The sequence below is a fragment of the Oncorhynchus masou genome, chromosome 13, assembly GCF_036934945.1.
Source record: "Oncorhynchus masou masou isolate Uvic2021 chromosome 13, UVic_Omas_1.1, whole genome shotgun sequence".
In the NCBI taxonomy this organism is placed as follows: Eukaryota; Metazoa; Chordata; class Actinopteri; order Salmoniformes; family Salmonidae; genus Oncorhynchus; species Oncorhynchus masou.
Genome location: NC_088224.1, coordinates 678,409 through 698,408, shown reverse-complemented (window position 1 = coordinate 698,408; position 20,000 = coordinate 678,409). Strand labels below are relative to the sequence as shown.

The 20,000-nt window shown below is 40.0% G+C and overlaps 1 protein-coding gene across 1 annotated transcript in view; it reads right to left on the bottom strand.

Annotated features, from left to right (window-relative positions):
- Positions 1 to 20,000, bottom strand: part of LOC135551619 (FH1/FH2 domain-containing protein 3-like) — a 66,633-nt gene that overhangs the window by 43,020 nt on the left and 3,613 nt on the right. Inside the window, 1 exon segment of the mRNA XM_064982809.1 lies at positions 19,409 to 19,549. Within this exon segment, the coding sequence (XP_064838881.1) occupies positions 19,409 to 19,549 (141 nt within the window).

Here is a 20,000-nt window from a genome sequence, read left to right as displayed (position 1 = left end):
TGGGCACATCCAATAGTTATAACAGCCTGGTCACATCCAATAGTTATAACAGCCTGGTCACATTCAATAGTAATAACAGCCTGGTCACATCCAATAGTTATAACAGCCTGGTCACATCCAATAGTTATAACCGCCAGGTCACATCCAATAGCTATAACAGCCTGGGCATCATCCAATAGTTATAGACATAACAGCCTGGTCATCATCCAATAGTAATAACAGCCTGGTCATCGTCCAATAGTTATAGTAATAACATCCTGGTCACATCCAATAGTTATAACAGCCTGGCCATCATCCAATAGTTATAACAGCCTGGTCATCATCCAATAGTTATAGACATAACAGCCTGGCCATCATCCAATAGTTGTAGACATAACAGCCTGGTCATCATCCAATAGTAATAACAGCGTGGTCATCGTCCAACAGTTATAGTTATAACAGCCTGATCACATCCAATAGTTATAACAGCCTGGTCATCATCCAATAGTTATAGACATAACAGCCTGGTCATCATCCAATAGTAATAACAGCCTGGTCATCGTCCAACAGTTATAGTTATTACAGCCGGTCACATCCAATAGTTATAACAGCCTGGTCACATCCAATAGTTATAACAGCCTGGTCACATCCAATAGTTATAACAGCCTGGTAACATCCAATAGTAATAGTTATAACAGCCTGGTCATAATCCAATAGTAATAACAGCCTGGTCATTGTCCAACAGTTAAAGTTATAACAGCCTGGTCACATCCAATAGATATAACAGCCTGGTCACATCCAATAGTTATAACAGCCTAGTCACATCCAATAGTAATAGTTATAACAGCCTGGTCATCATCCAATAGTAATAACAGCCTGGTCATCGTCCAACAGTTATAGTTATAACAGCCTGGTCACATTCAATAGTCATAACAGCCTGGTCATCATCCAATAGTAATAACAGCCTGGTCATCGTCCAACAGTTATAGTTATAACAGCCTGGTCACATCCAATAGTTATAACAGCCTGGTCATATCCAATAGTTATAACAGCCTAGTCATCATCCAATAGTTATAACAGCCTGGTCACATCCAATAGTTATAACAGCCTGGTCATCATCCAATAGTTATAACAGCCTGGTCACATCCAATAGTTATAGTAATAACAGCCTGGTCACATTCAATAGTTATAACAGCCTGGTCACATCCAATAGTAATAACAGCCTGGTCACATTCAAAAGTAATAACAGCCTGGTCACATTCAAAAGTTATAACAGCCTGGTCACATCCAATAGTTATAACAGCCTGGTCACATCCAATAGTAATAGTTATAACAGCCTGGTCACATCCAATAGTAATAACAGCCTGGTCACATTAAATAGTCTTAACAGACTGGTCACATTCAATAGTCATAACAGCCTGGTCACATCCAATAGCTATAGTAAAAACAGCCTGGTCACATTCAATAGGTATAGTAATAACAGCCTGGTCACATCCAATAGTAATAACAGCCTGGTCACATCCAATAGTAATAGTTATAACAGCCTGATCATAATCAGATAGCTATAACAGCCTGGTCAGATCCAATAGTCATAACAGCCTGGTCTTCAGCCAATAGTAATAACAGCCTGGTCATCATCCAATAGTTATAGTTATAACAGCCTGGTCATCAACCAATAGTAATAAAAGCCTGGTCACATCCAATAGTAATAATAGCCTGGTCACATCCAATAGTCATAACACCCTGGTCTTCAACCAATAGTAATAACAGCCTGGTCACATTCAATAGTCATAACAGCCTGGTCACATCCAATAGCTATAGTAAAAACAGCCTGGTCACATTCAATAGGTATAGTAATAACAGCCTGGTCACATCCAATAGTAATAATAGCCTGGTCACATCCAATAGTCATAACACCCTGGTCTTCAACCAATAGTAATAACAGCCTGGTCATCATCCAATAGTTATAGTTATAACAGCCTGGTCATCATCCAATAGTAATAACAGCCTGGTCACATCCAATAGTAATAACAACCTGGTCACATCCAATAGTAATAACTGCCTGGTTATAATCCAATAGTTATAACAGCCTGGTCACATCCAATAGCCATAACAGCCTGGTCTTCAACCAATAGTAATAACAGCCTGGTCATCATCCAATAGTTATAGTTATAACAGCCTGGTCATCATCCAATAGTAATAACAGCCTGGTCACATCCAATAGTAATAACAGCCTGGCCATCATCCAATAGTTGTAGACATAACAGCCTGGTCATCATCCAATAGTAATAACAGCGTGGTCATCGTCCAACAGTTATAGTTATAACAGCCTGATCACATCCAATAGTTATAACAGCCTGGTCATCATCCAATAGTTATAGACATAACAGCCTGGTCATCATCCAATAGTAATAACAGCCTGGTCATCGTCCAACAGTTATAGTTATAACAGCCGGGTCACATCCAATAGTTATAACAGCCTGGTCACATCCAATAGTTATAACAGCCTGGTCACATCCAATAGTTATAACAGCCTGGTAACATCCAATAGTAATAGTTATAACAGCCTGGTCATAATCCAATAGTAATAACAGCCTGGTCATCGTCCAACAGTTAAAGTTATAACAGCCTGATCACATCCAATAGTTATAACAGCCTGGTCACATCCAATAGTTATAACAGCCTAGTCACATCCAATAGTAATAGTTATAACAGCCTGGTCATCATCCAATAGTAATAACAGCCTGGTCATCGTCCAACAGTTATAGTTATAACAGCCTGGTCACATTCAATAGTCATAACAGCCTGGTCATCATCCAATAGTAATAACAGCCTGGTCATCGTCCAACAGTTATAGTTATAACAGCCTGGTCACATCCAATAGTTATAACAGCCTGGTCATATCCAATAGTTATAACAGCCTAGTCATCATCCAATAGTTATAACAGCCTGGTCATCATCCAATAGTTATAGTTATAACAGCCTGGTCATCATCCAATAGTAATAACAGCCTGGTCACATCCAATAGTAATAGTTATAACAGCCTGGTCACATCCAATAGTAATAACAGCCTGGTCACATTAAATAGTCTTAACAGACTGGTCACATTCAATAGTCATAACAGCCTGGTCACATTCAATAGTCATAACAGCCTGGTCACATCCAATAGCTATAGTAAAAACAGCCTGGTCACATTCAATAGGTATAGTAATAACAGCCTGGTCACATCCAATAGTAATAACAGCCTGGTCACATCCAATAGTAATAGTTATAACAGCCTGATCATAATCCAATAGCTATAACAGCCTGGTCACATCCAATAGTAATAACAACCTGGTCACATCCAATAGTCATAACACCCTGGTCTTCAACCAATAGTAATAACAGCCTGGTCATCATCCAATAGTTATAGTTATAACAGCCTGGTCATCATCCAATAGTAATAACAGCCTGGTCACATCCAATAGTAATAACAACCTGGTCACATCCAATAGTAATAACTGCCTGGTTATAATCCAATAGTTATAACAGCCTGGTCACATCCAATAGCCATAACAGCCTGGTCTTCAACCAATAGTAATAACAGCCTGGTCATCATCCAATAGTTATAGTTATAACAGCCTGGTCATCATCCAATAGTAATAACAGCCTGGTCACATCCAATAGTAATAACTGCCTGGTCATAATCCAATAGTTATAACAGCCTGGTCACATCCAATAGCAATAACAGCCTGGGCATCATCAAATAGTTATAGTTATAACAGCCTTGTCACATCCAACAGTAATAACAGCCTGGTCACATCCAATAGTAATAGTTATAACAGCCCGGTCACATCCAATAGTAATAGTTATAACAGCCTGGTCACATCCAATAGTAATAGTTATAACAGCCTGGTCACATCCAATAGTATTAAGAGCCTGGTCACATCTAATAGTAATAGTTATAACAGCCTGGTCATAATCCAATAGTTATAACAGCCTGGTCACATCCAATAGTAATAACAGCCTGGTCACATCCAATAGTAATAACTGCCTGGTCATAATCCAATAGTAATAACAGCCTGGTCACATCCAATAGTAATAGTTATAACAGCCTGATCATAATCCAATAGCTATAACAGCCTGGTCACATCCAATAGTAATAACAACCTGGTCACATCCAATAGTCATAACACCCTGGTCTTCAACCAATAGTAATAACAGCCTGGTCATCATCCAATAGTTATAGTTATAACAGCCTGGTCATCATCCAATAGTAATAACAGCCTGGTCACATCCAATAGTAATAACAACCTGGTCACATCCAATAGTAATAACTGCCTGGTTATAATCCAATAGTTATAACAGCCTGGTCACATCCAATAGCCATAACAGCCTGGTCTTCAACCAATAGTAATAACAGCCTGGTCATCATCCAATAGTTATAGTTATAACAGCCTGGTCATCATCCAATAGTAATAACAGCCTGGTCACATCCAATAGTAATAACTGCCTGGTCATAATCCAATAGTTATAACAGCCTGGTCACATCCAATAGCAATAACAGCCTGGGCATCATCAAATAGTTATAGTTATAACAGCCTTGTCACATCCAACAGTAATAACAGCCTGGTCACATCCAATAGTTATAACAGCCTGGTCATCGTCCAACAGTTATAGTTATAACAGCCTGGTCACATTCAATAGTCATAACAGCCTGGTCACATCCAATAGTTATAACAGCCTGGTCACATCCAATAGTTATAGACATAACAGCCTGGCCATCATCCAATAGTTATAGACATAACAGCCTGGTCATCATCCAATAGTAATAACAGCCTGGTCATCGTCCAACAGTTATAGTTATAACAGCCTGGTCACATCCAATAGTTATAACAGCCTGGTCACATCCAATAGTTATAACAGCCTGGTAACATCCAATAGTTATAACAGCCTGGTCACATCCAATAGTTATAACAGCCTGGTCACATCCAATAGTTATAACAGCCTGGTCACATCCAATAGTTAACAGCCTGGTAACATCCAATAGTTATAACAGCCTGGTCATCATCCAATAGTTATAACAGCCTGGTCATCGTCCAACAGTTATAGTTATAACAGCCTGGTCACATTCAATAGTCATAACAGCCTGGTCACATCCAATAGTTATAACAGCCTGGTCACATCCAATAGTTATAGACATAACAGCCTGGTCATCATCCAATAGTAATAACAGCCTGGTCATCGTCCAACAGTTATAGTTATAACAGCCTGGTCACATCCAATAGTTATAACAGCCTGGTCATCATCCAATAGTTATAACAGCCTGGTCACATCCAATAGTTATAACAGCCTAGCCACATCCAATAGTTATAACAGCCTGGTCACATCCAATAGTTATAGTAATAACAGCCTGGTCACACCCAATAGTTATAACAGCCTGGTCATCATCCAATAGTTATAACAGCCTGGTCACATCCAATAGTTATAGTAATAACAGCCTGGTCACATTCAATAGTTATAACAGCCTGGTCACATCCAATAGTAATAACAGCCTGGTCACATTCAATAGTCATAACAGCCTGGGCACATCCAATAGTTATAACAGCCTGGTCACATCCAATAGTTATAACAGCCTGGTCACATTCAATAGTAATAACAGCCTGGTCACATCCAATAGTTATAACAGCCTGGTCACATCCAATAGTTATAACCGCCAGGTCACATCCAATAGCTATAACAGCCTGGGCATCATCCAATAGTTATAGACATAACAGCCTGGTCATCATCCAATAGTAATAACAGCCTGGTCATCGTCCAATAGTTATAGTAATAACATCCTGGTCACATCCAATAGTTATAACAGCCTGGCCATCATCCAATAGTTATAACAGCCTGGTCATCATCCAATAGTTATAGACATAACAGCCTGGCCATCATCCAATAGTTGTAGACATAACAGCCTGGTCATCATCCAATAGTAATAACAGCGTGGTCATCGTCCAACAGTTATAGTTATAACAGCCTGATCACATCCAATAGTTATAACAGCCTGGTCATCATCCAATAGTTATAGACATAACAGCCTGGTCATCATCCAATAGTAATAACAGCCTGGTCATCGTCCAACAGTTATAGTTATTACAGCCGGGTCACATCCAATAGTTATAACAGCCTGGTCACATCCAATAGTTATAACAGCCTGGTCACATCCAATAGTTATAACAGCCTGGTAACATCCAATAGTAATAGTTATAACAGCCTGGTCATAATCCAATAGTAATAACAGCCTGGTCATTGTCCAACAGTTAAAGTTATAACAGCCTGGTCACATCCAATAGATATAACAGCCTGGTCACATCCAATAGTTATAACAGCCTAGTCACATCCAATAGTAATAGTTATAACAGCCTGGTCATCATCCAATAGTAATAACAGCCTGGTCATCGTCCAACAGTTATAGTTATAACAGCCTGGTCACATTCAATAGTCATAACAGCCTGGTCATCATCCAATAGTAATAACAGCCTGGTCATCGTCCAACAGTTATAGTTATAACAGCCTGGTCACATCCAATAGTTATAACAGCCTGGTCATATCCAATAGTTATAACAGCCTAGTCATCATCCAATAGTTATAACAGCCTGGTCACATCCAATAGTTATAACAGCCTGGTCATCATCCAATAGTTATAACAGCCTGGTCACATCCAATAGTTATAGTAATAACAGCCTGGTCACATTCAATAGTTATAACAGCCTGGTCACATCCAATAGTAATAACAGCCTGGTCACATTCAAAAGTAATAACAGCCTGGTCACATTCAAAAGTTATAACAGCCTGGTCACATCCAATAGTTATAACAGCCTGGTCACATCCAATAGTAATAGTTATAACAGCCTGGTCACATCCAATAGTAATAACAGCCTGGTCACATTAAATAGTCTTAACAGACTGGTCACATTCAATAGTCATAACAGCCTGGTCACATCCAATAGCTATAGTAAAAACAGCCTGGTCACATTCAATAGGTATAGTAATAACAGCCTGGTCACATCCAATAGTAATAACAGCCTGGTCACATCCAATAGTAATAGTTATAACAGCCTGATCATAATCAGATAGCTATAACAGCCTGGTCAGATCCAATAGTCATAACAGCCTGGTCTTCAGCCAATAGTAATAACAGCCTGGTCATCATCCAATAGTTATAGTTATAACAGCCTGGTCATCAACCAATAGTAATAAAAGCCTGGTCACATCCAATAGTAATAATAGCCTGGTCACATCCAATAGTCATAACACCCTGGTCTTCAACCAATAGTAATAACAGCCTGGTCACATTCAATAGTCATAACAGCCTGGTCACATCCAATAGCTATAGTAAAAACAGCCTGGTCACATTCAATAGGTATAGTAATAACAGCCTGGTCACATCCAATAGTAATAATAGCCTGGTCACATCCAATAGTCATAACACCCTGGTCTTCAACCAATAGTAATAACAGCCTGGTCATCATCCAATAGTTATAGTTATAACAGCCTGGTCATCATCCAATAGTAATAACAGCCTGGTCACATCCAATAGTAATAACAACCTGGTCACATCCAATAGTAATAACTGCCTGGTTATAATCCAATAGTTATAACAGCCTGGTCACATCCAATAGCCATAACAGCCTGGTCTTCAACCAATAGTAATAACAGCCTGGTCATCATCCAATAGTTATAGTTATAACAGCCTGGTCATCATCCAATAGTAATAACAGCCTGGTCACATCCAATAGTAATAACAGCCTGGCCATCATCCAATAGTTGTAGACATAACAGCCTGGTCATCATCCAATAGTAATAACAGCGTGGTCATCGTCCAACAGTTATAGTTATAACAGCCTGATCACATCCAATAGTTATAACAGCCTGGTCATCATCCAATAGTTATAGACATAACAGCCTGGTCATCATCCAATAGTAATAACAGCCTGGTCATCGTCCAACAGTTATAGTTATAACAGCCGGGTCACATCCAATAGTTATAACAGCCTGGTCACATCCAATAGTTATAACAGCCTGGTCACATCCAATAGTTATAACAGCCTGGTAACATCCAATAGTAATAGTTATAACAGCCTGGTCATAATCCAATAGTAATAACAGCCTGGTCATCGTCCAACAGTTAAAGTTATAACAGCCTGATCACATCCAATAGTTATAACAGCCTGGTCACATCCAATAGTTATAACAGCCTAGTCACATCCAATAGTAATAGTTATAACAGCCTGGTCATCATCCAATAGTAATAACAGCCTGGTCATCGTCCAACAGTTATAGTTATAACAGCCTGGTCACATTCAATAGTCATAACAGCCTGGTCATCATCCAATAGTAATAACAGCCTGGTCATCGTCCAACAGTTATAGTTATAACAGCCTGGTCACATCCAATAGTTATAACAGCCTGGTCATATCCAATAGTTATAACAGCCTAGTCATCATCCAATAGTTATAACAGCCTGGTCATCATCCAATAGTTATAGTTATAACAGCCTGGTCATCATCCAATAGTAATAACAGCCTGGTCACATCCAATAGTAATAGTTATAACAGCCTGGTCACATCCAATAGTAATAACAGCCTGGTCACATTAAATAGTCTTAACAGACTGGTCACATTCAATAGTCATAACAGCCTGGTCACATTCAATAGTCATAACAGCCTGGTCACATCCAATAGCTATAGTAAAAACAGCCTGGTCACATTCAATAGGTATAGTAATAACAGCCTGGTCACATCCAATAGTAATAACAGCCTGGTCACATCCAATAGTAATAGTTATAACAGCCTGATCATAATCCAATAGCTATAACAGCCTGGTCACATCCAATAGTAATAACAACCTGGTCACATCCAATAGTCATAACACCCTGGTCTTCAACCAATAGTAATAACAGCCTGGTCATCATCCAATAGTTATAGTTATAACAGCCTGGTCATCATCCAATAGTAATAACAGCCTGGTCACATCCAATAGTAATAACAACCTGGTCACATCCAATAGTAATAACTGCCTGGTTATAATCCAATAGTTATAACAGCCTGGTCACATCCAATAGCCATAACAGCCTGGTCTTCAACCAATAGTAATAACAGCCTGGTCATCATCCAATAGTTATAGTTATAACAGCCTGGTCATCATCCAATAGTAATAACAGCCTGGTCACATCCAATAGTAATAACTGCCTGGTCATAATCCAATAGTTATAACAGCCTGGTCACATCCAATAGCAATAACAGCCTGGGCATCATCAAATAGTTATAGTTATAACAGCCTTGTCACATCCAACAGTAATAACAGCCTGGTCACATCCAATAGTAATAGTTATAACAGCCCGGTCACATCCAATAGTAATAGTTATAACAGCCTGGTCACATCCAATAGTAATAGTTATAACAGCCTGGTCACATCCAATAGTATTAAGAGCCTGGTCACATCTAATAGTAATAGTTATAACAGCCTGGTCATAATCCAATAGTTATAACAGCCTGGTCACATCCAATAGTAATAACAGCCTGGTCACATCCAATAGTAATAACTGCCTGGTCATAATCCAATAGTAATAACAGCCTGGTCACATCCAATAGTAATAGTTATAACAGCCTGATCATAATCCAATAGCTATAACAGCCTGGTCACATCCAATAGTAATAACAACCTGGTCACATCCAATAGTCATAACACCCTGGTCTTCAACCAATAGTAATAACAGCCTGGTCATCATCCAATAGTTATAGTTATAACAGCCTGGTCATCATCCAATAGTAATAACAGCCTGGTCACATCCAATAGTAATAACAACCTGGTCACATCCAATAGTAATAACTGCCTGGTTATAATCCAATAGTTATAACAGCCTGGTCACATCCAATAGCCATAACAGCCTGGTCTTCAACCAATAGTAATAACAGCCTGGTCATCATCCAATAGTTATAGTTATAACAGCCTGGTCATCATCCAATAGTAATAACAGCCTGGTCACATCCAATAGTAATAACTGCCTGGTCATAATCCAATAGTTATAACAGCCTGGTCACATCCAATAGCAATAACAGCCTGGGCATCATCAAATAGTTATAGTTATAACAGCCTTGTCACATCCAACAGTAATAACAGCCTGGTCACATCCAATAGTAATAGTTATAACAGCCTGGTCACATCCAATAGTAATAGTTATAACAGCCTGGTCACATCCAATAGTAATAGTTATAACAGCCTGGTCACATCCAATAGTATTAAGAGCCTGGTCACATCTAATAGTAATAGTTATAACAGCCTGGTCATAATCCAATAGTTATAACAGCCTGGTCACATCCAATAGTAATAACAGCCTGGTCACATCCAATAGTAATAACTGCCTGGTCATAATCCAATAGTAATAACAGCCTGGTCACATCCAATAGTAATAACAGCCTGGTCACATCCAATAGTAATAACTGCCTGGTCATAATCCAATAGTAATAAAAGCCTGGTCACATCCAATAGTAATAACAGCATGGTCACATCCAATAGTAATAACTGCCTGGTCATAATCCAATAGTTATAACAGCCTGGTCACATCCAATAGTCATAACAGCCTAGTCTTCAACCAATAGTAATAACAGCCTGGTCATCATCCAATAGTTATAGTTATAACAGCCTGGTCATCAACCAATAGTAATAAAAGCCTGGTCACATCCAATAGTAATAACTGCCTGGTCATAATCCAATAGTTATAACAGCCTGGTCACATTCAATAGTTATAACAGCCTGGTCATCATCCAATAGTTATAACAGCCTGGTCACATTCAATAGTTATAACAGCCTGGTCACATCCAATAGTTATAACAGACTGGTCACATCCAATAGCTATAACAGCCTGGTCACATCCAATAGTTATAACAGCCTGGTCATCATCCAATAGTTATAACAGCCTGGTCACATTCAATAGTTATAACAGCCTGGTCACATCCAATAGTTATAACAGACTGGTCACATCCAATAGTTATAACAGCCTGGTCACATCCAATAGTTATAACAGCTTGGTCATCATACAATAGTTATAACAGCCTGGTCACATCCAATAGTAATAGTTATAACAGCCTGGTCATCAACCAATAGTAATAAAAGCCTGGGCACATCCAATAGTAATAACTCCCTGGTCATAATCCTATAGTTATAACAGCCGGGTCACATCCAATAGTAATAACAGCCTGGTCACATCCAATAGTATTAAGAGCCTGGTCACATCTAATAGTAATAGTTATAACAGCCTGGTCATAATCCAATAGTTATAACAGCCTGGTCACATCCAATAGTAATAACAGCCTGGTCACATCCAATAGTAATAACTGCCTGGTCATAATCCAATAGTAATAACAGCCTGGTCACATCCAATAGTAATAGTTATAACAGCCTGATCATAATCCAATAGCTATAACAGCCTGGTCACATCCAATAGTAATAACAACCTGGTCACATCCAATAGTCATAACACCCTGGTCTTCAACCAGTAGTAATAACAGCCTGGTCATCATCCAATAGTTATAGTTATAACAGCCTGGTCATCATCCAATAGTAATAACAGCCTGGTCACATCCAATAGTAATAACAACCTGGTCACATCCAATAGTAATAACTGCCTGGTTATAATCCAATAGTTATAACAGCCTGGTCACATCCAATAGCCATAACAGCCTGGTCTTCAACCAATAGTAATAACAGCCTGGTCATCATCCAATAGTTATAGTTATAACAGCCTGGTCATCATCCAATAGTAATAACAGCCTGGTCACATCCAATAGTAATAACTGCCTGGTCATAATCCAATAGTTATAACAGCCTGGTCACATCCAATAGCAATAACAGCCTGGGCATCATCAAATAGTTATAGTTATAACAGCCTTGTCACATCCAACAGTAATAACAGCCTGGTCACATCCAATAGTAATAGTTATAACAGCCTGGTCACATCCAATAGTAATAGTTATAACAGCCTGGTCACATCCAATAGTAATAGTTATAACAGCCTGGTCACATCCAATAGTATTAAGAGCCTGGTCACATCTAATAGTAATAGTTATAACAGCCTGGTCATAATCCAATAGTTATAACAGCCTGGTCACATCCAATAGTAATAACAGCCTGGTCACATCCAATAGTAATAACTGCCTGGTCATAATCCAATAGTAATAACAGCCTGGTCACATCCAATAGTAATAACAGCCTGGTCACATCCAATAGTAATAACTGCCTGGTCATAATCCAATAGTAATAAAAGCCTGGTCACATCCAATAGTAATAACAGCATGGTCACATCCAATAGTAATAACTGCCTGGTCATAATCCAATAGTTATAACAGCCTGGTCACATCCAATAGTCATAACAGCCTAGTCTTCAACCAATAGTAATAACAGCCTGGTCATCATCCAATAGTTATAGTTATAACAGCCTGGTCATCAACCAATAGTAATAAAAGCCTGGTCACATCCAATAGTAATAACTGCCTGGTCATAATCCAATAGTTATAACAGCCTGGTCACATTCAATAGTTATAACAGCCTGGTCATCATCCAATAGTTATAACAGCCTGGTCACATTCAATAGTTATAACAGCCTGGTCACATCCAATAGTTATAACAGACTGGTCACATCCAATAGTTATAACAGCCTGGTCACATCCAATAGTTATAACAGCCTGGTCATCATCCAATAGTTATAACAGCCTGGTCACATTCAATAGTTATAACAGCCTGGTCACATCCAATAGTTATAACAGACTGGTCACATCCAATAGTTATAACAGCCTGGTCACATCCAATAGTTATAACAGCTTGGTCATCATCCAATAGTTATAACAGCCTGGTCACATCCAATAGTAATAGTTATAACAGCCTGGTCATCAACCAATAGTAATAAAAGCCTGGGCACATCCAATAGTAATAACTCCCTGGTCATAATCCTATAGTTATAACAGCCGGGTCACATCCAATAGTAATAACAGCCTGGTCACATCCAATAGTAATAACAGCCTGGTCACATCCAATAGTAATAGTTATAACAGCCTGGTCATAATCCAATAGTTATAACAGCCTGGTCACATCCAATAGTAATAACAGCCTGGTCACATCCAATAGTAATAACTGCCTGGTCATAATCCAATAGTAATAACAGCCTGGTCACATCCAATAGTAATAGTTATAACAGCCTGATCATAATCCAATAGCTATAACAGCCTGGTCACATCCAATAGTAATAACAACCTGGTCACATCCAATAGTCATAACACCCTGGTCTTCAACCAATAGTAATAACAGCCTGGTCATCATCCAATAGTTATAGTTATAACAGCCTGGTCATCATCCAATAGTAATAACAGCCTGGTCACATCCAATAGTAATAACAACCTGGTCACATCCAATAGTAATAACTGCCTGGTTATAATCCAATAGTTATAACAGCCTGGTCACATCCAATAGCCATAACAGCCTGGTCTTCAACCAATAGTAATAACAGCCTGGTCATCATCCAATAGTTATAGTTATAACAGCCTGGTCATCATCCAATAGTAATAACAGCCTGGTCACATCCAATAGTAATAACTGCCTGGTCATAATCCAATAGTTATAACAGCCTGGTCACATCCAATAGTAATAACTGCCTGGTCATAATCCAATAGTTATAACAGCCTGGTCACATCCAATAGCAATAACAGCCTGGGCATCATCAAATAGTTATAGTTATAACAGCCTTGTCACATCCAACAGTAATAACAGCCTGGTCACATCCAATAGTAATAGTTATAACAGCCTGGTCACATCCAATAGTAATAGTTATAACAGCCTGGTCACATCCAATAGTAATAGTTATAACAGCCTGGTCACATCCAATAGTATTAAGAGCCTGGTCACATCTAATAGTAATAGTTATAACAGCCTGGTCATAATCCAATAGTTATAACAGCCTGGTCACATCCAATAGTAATAACAGCCTGGTCACATCCAATAGTAATAACTGCCTGGTCATAATCCAATAGTAACAACAGCCTGGTCACATCCAATAGTAATAACAGCCTGGTCACATCCAATAGTAATAACTGCCTGGTCATAATCCAATAGTAATAAAAGCCTGGTCACATCCAATAGTAATAACAGCATGGTCACATCCAATAGTAATAACTGCCTGGTCATAATCCAATAGTTATAACAGCCTGGTCACATCCAATAGTCATAACAGCCTAGTCTTCAACCAATAGTAATAACAGCCTGGTCATCATCCAATAGTTATAGTTATAACAGCCTGGTCATCAACCAATAGTAATAAAAGCCTGGTCACATCCAATAGTAATAACTGCCTGGTCATAATCCAATAGTTATAACAGCCTGGTCACATTCAATAGTTATAACAGCCTGGTCATCATTCAATAGTTATAACAGCCTGGTCACATCCAATAGTTATAACAGACTGGTCACATCCAATAGTTATAACAGCCTGGTCACATCCAATAGTTATAACAGCCTGGTCATCATCCAATAGTTATAACAGCCTGGTCACATTCAATAGTTATAACAGCCTGGTCACATCCAATAGTTATAACAGACTGGTCACATCCAATAGTTATAACAGCCTGGTCACATCCAATAGTTATAACAGCTTGGTCATCATCCAATAGTTATAACAGCCTGGTCATCAACCAATAGTAATAAAAGCCTGGGCACATCCAATAGTAATAACTCCCTGGTCATAATCCTATAGTTATAACAGCCGGGTCACATCCAATAGTAATAACAGCCTGGTCACATCCAATAGTAATAACAGCCTGGTCACATCCAATAGTAATAACAGCCTGGTCACATCCAATAGTAATAGTTATAACAGCCTTGTCATCAACCAATAGTAATAACAGCCTGGTCACATTCAATAGTTATAACAGCCTGGTCACATCCAATAGTTATAACAGCCTGGTCACATCCAATAGTTATAACAGCCTGGTCACATCCAATAGTTATAACAGCCTGGTCATCATCCAATAGTTATAACAGCCTGGTCACATCCAATAGTAATAACAGCCTGGTCACATTCAATATTCATAACAGCCTGGTCACATCCAATAGTTATAACAGCCTGGTCACATCCAATAGTAATAGTTATAACAGCCTGGTCACATCCAATAGTAATAGTTATAACAGCCTGGTCACATCCAATAGTAATAACAGCCTGGTCACATCCAATAGTAATAGTTATAACAGCCTTGTCATCAACCAATAGTAATAACAGCCTGGTCACATTCAATAGTTATAACAGCCTGGTCACATCCAATAGTTATAACAGCCTGGTCACATCCAATAGTTATAACAGCCTGGTCACATCCAATAGTTATAACAGCCTGGTCATCATCCAATAGTTATAACAGCCTGGTCACATCCAATAGTAATAACAGCCTGGTCACATTCAATATTCATAACAGCCTGGTCACATCCAATAGTTATAACAGCCTGGTCACATCCAATAGTAATAGTTATAACAGCCTGGTCACATCCAATAGTAATAGTTATAACAGCCTGGTCACATCCAATAGTTATAGTTATAACAGCCTGGCCATCATCTATATCGTTTAGGAATTTGTAAAGGCTTTGATTTCTGGTCAAACATGCAAAGGGGGACTTTGAGAAACATCTACCAGAAAAAGTCTTAAAAGGTATTAGAAATACATCGAATCACAATAATGTTGAAATAAAGACCCCTGCCAAACTGATATCGATACCTAAAGACCCCTGCCAAACTCATATCAATACCTAAAGACCCATGCCAAACTGATATCGGTACCCAAAGACCCCTGCCAAACTGATATCGGTACCCAAAGACCCCTGCCAAACTGATATCGATACCTAAAGACCCCTGCCAAACTGATATCAATACCTAAAGACCCCTGCCAAACTGATATCGGTACCCAAAGACCCCTGCCAAACTGATATTGATACCCAAAGACCCCTGCCAAACTGATATCAGTACCCAAAGACCCCTGCCAAACTGATATCGATACCCAAAGACCCCTGCCAAACTGATATCGGTACCCAAAGACCCCTGCCAAACTGATATCGGTACTTATATTTAGTTTGGGAGACATTTGTTCAGCCTTCTGTAAGTTTAAGACACACAACCATTTTCCTCACTGCTCTATTAACTAAGTTAACCCCTTGGTGACATCTTTTCAAACAGGTATTACAATAGAAGGGAATTATTATAATTTTTACAATTTCACATTATTATTCACTCATAGTGAGAAGATATATATATACTGTATATAAACTCAGCCAAAAAATAAACGTCCTCTCACTGTCAACTGGGTTTATTTTCACCAAACTTATTTTAATAACATGTGTAAATATTTGTATGAACATAACAAGATTCAACAGACAGACATAAACTGAACAAGTTCCACAGACATGTGACTAACAGAAATGAAATAATGTGACCCTGAACAAAGGGGGGGGGGGTTCAAAATCAAAAGTAACAGTCAGTATCTGGTGTGGCCACCAGCTGCATTAAGTACTGCAGTGTTGTCTCCTCCTCATGGACTGCACCAGATTGGTCAGTTCTTGCTGTGAGATGTTACCCCACTCTTCCACCAAGGCACATGCAAGTTCTCAGACATTTCTGGGGGGAATGGCCCTAGCCCTCACCCTCCGATCCAACAGGTCCCAGATGTGCTCAATGTGATTGAGATCTGGGCTCTTTGCTGGCCATGGCAGAACACTGGCATTCCTCTCTAGCAGGAAATCACGCACAGAACGAGCAGTATGGCTGGTGGCATTGTCATGCTGGAGGGTCATGTCAGGATGAGCCTGCAGGAAGGGTACCACATGAGGGAGGAGGATGTCTTCCCTGTAACGCACAGCGTTGAGATTGCCTGCAATGACAACAAGCTCAGTCCGATGATGCTGTGACACACTGCCCCAGACCATGACGGACCCTCCACCTCCAAATCGATCCCGCTCCAGAGTACAGGCCTCGGTGTAAAGCTCATTCCTTCGACGATCAACGTGAATCCGACCATCACCACTGGTGAGACAAAACCGTGACTCGTTAATGAAGAGCACTTTTGCCAGTCCTGTCTGGTCCAGTGACGGTGGGTTTGTGCCCATAGGCGACGTTGTTGCCGGTGATGTCTGGTGAGGACCTGCCTTACAACAGGCCTACAAGCCCTCAGTCCAGCCTCTTTCAGCCTATTGTGGACAGTCTTAGCACTGATGGAGGGATTGTGCGTTCCTGGTGTAACTCTGGCAATTGTTGTTGCCATCCTGTACCTGTTCGGCAGGTGTGATGTTCGGATGTACCGATCCTGTGCAGGTGTTGTTACACGTGGTCTGCCACTGCGAGGACGATCAGCTGTCTTAGGTATCTCACAGTACGGACATTGAAATGTATTGCCCTGGCCACATCTGCAGTCCTCATGCCTCCTTGCAGCATGCCTAAGGCACGTTCACACAGATGAGCAGGGACCCTGGGTATCTTTCTTGTGGTGTTTTTCAGAGTCAGTAGAAAGGCCTCTATAGTGTCCTACGTTTTCAAAACTGTGACCTTAATTGCCTACCGTCTGTAAGCTGTTAGTGTCTTAACAACCGTTCCACAGGTGCATGTTCATTAATTGTTTATGGTTCATTGAACCAGCATGGGAAACAGTGTTTAAACCCTTTACAATGAGGATCTGTGAAGTTATTTGGATTTTTACAAACTATCTTTGAAAGACAAGGTCCTGAAAAATGGAAGTTTCTTTTTTGGCTGAGTTTATGCATGAAACACAGCATGTGACATTTTTTGGACTGCACTGAGCCCTTAAGTGATTAAAACTTTATATTATGTTGCCAAATTGGTAAAAGAATTTCAGAAAAATTGTTAACAGAATTTCTACAATTGAACTGGCTACAATAGGAAATTATAGTAATCGCAAAACACAGTGGGTCTCCTACTACTGTCCTCCCTTCCACTGACTGTTATGTTCAACTCACAGCTGGTATCTTTCTCTTTCTGTAGTCTGGTGGTCAAACCCAGAGTGTGAAAATGCTGGACAACCCTCCCTCTCCCCCTCTCTCTCTCTCTCTCTCTCTCTCTCTCTCCCCCCTCTCTCCTCTCTCTCCCCTCCTCCCCCCCTCTCCAGCTTTCTCTCTCTCCCTCTCTCTCCCCTCCCTCTCCCCCTCTTTCTCTCTCTCTCCCCTCTCTCTCCCCTCCTCTCTCTCTCTCCCCCCCTTCTCTCTCTCCAATTCATGTCACCTGTCCCACCTCTTACCGACTCCTACCCATGAGCCCCCTCTCTCTCCATTTGCCGTAACCAGCATCCTCACCCACGGCGCTCCGACCAACACAGGACATCCATAGACGTTGAAAAGTAGTTGAAACTTGATTTAAACTTACACGGACATTCTTCATTTTAACAGATGTGATTGGTTAAAAACTGTTTTTGATGTTTATACAATGTTTGTGTCAAAGTTCTTGTAAAAAGGGGTCACATAAAAAAAAAACTGGAAGAAGATTTGACCCGAAATTCTCTCACCAAACTTTGCATCGACAAAGGTCTCCCAGTAAACGTGTTTTTGTAAAAAAATGTCAGTGTAAATTGGTAAGAGTAGTACTTGCGCATAGAGTGGTATGGTTTGCTAATCTTTGAAATCAATGTTTTTTTGTTTGTTTGTTTTGGCATACATTTTAAAGTGATTTAAATCTGAGTCTCAGTCCGTAATTCCGTCATCGTGGGGAGGTACCCCGTTACTGTCTCTCGAATGACAGACACATTACCGTCATGAGACCCTCACGATATCACAAGACGAGACGTTTCAGGTGAAGTGAGAGAGACATTTCCAACACCAATCCCCCTGACAGACATACAAGTGATTCCAATGTGCTCTCCAACCAGGATCAGTTCTCCGACTGACCCCTTGAACCTAACAGGAGTATAGCCCCCCTGTGTGTGTGTGTGTGTGTGTGTGTGTGTGTGTGTGTGTGTGTGTGTGTGTGTGTGTGTGTGTGTGTGTGTGTGTGTGTGTGTGTGTGTGTGTGTGTGTGTGTGTGTGTGTGTGTGTGTGCGTGTGGAGGCCACCAGTCTTCACCAGAGGTGATTTGAATGGTAGCAGATTAAAATAACAGTTGTGGTTTTGAGAGACGTCTATAGTTCAAAGTGCCAGAGGTTAGCGTTCAGCCCCCAGCCTCTCATATCCAGACCTTACTTATTATAGGAAGTCAGAGGTCTTAAGGGGCCTTCCACGGGGGTATGTCGACACACGTAGACAAGGTTAAAGGGATAGTTGGATTCTCATTTACCTTGGCTGTGATCGGTTCAGTCTTGATGTTTTGATGTCTAACATACTTGTTAGGTTGTATTTAAAAAAAATACAAAATATTGGACAATGTGTGTGTGGTTACCTTGGTGACAGGTATCTCCTTGGACTTGGTCTGGAAGAGGTGTTCTAGTTTGGAGGTGTCTATCTTGACCGGCTCTAGTTTGAACCACAGAGAGTCTCCACTGCTCCTGCTGCTAATGTACTGGTAGTCTGACGGACGCACCTGGAACACAACCAATAGATGAATGACCTGGAACACAACCAATAGATGAATGACCTGGAACACAACAACAACCAATAGATGAATGACCTGGAACACAACGACAACCAATAGATGAATGACCTGGAACACAATGACAACCAATAGATTAATGACCTGGAACACAACCAATAGATGAATGACCTGGAACACAACCAATAGATGAATGACCTGGAACACAACAACAACCAATAGATGAATGACCTGGACCACAACAACAACCAATAGATTAATGACCTGGAACACAACCAATAGATGAATGACCTGGAACACAACCAATAGATGAATGACCTGGAACACAACAACAACCAATAGATTAATGACCTGGAACACAACAACAACCAATAGATTAATGACCTGGAACACAACCCATAGATTAATGACCTGGAACACAACAACAACCACTATATTAATG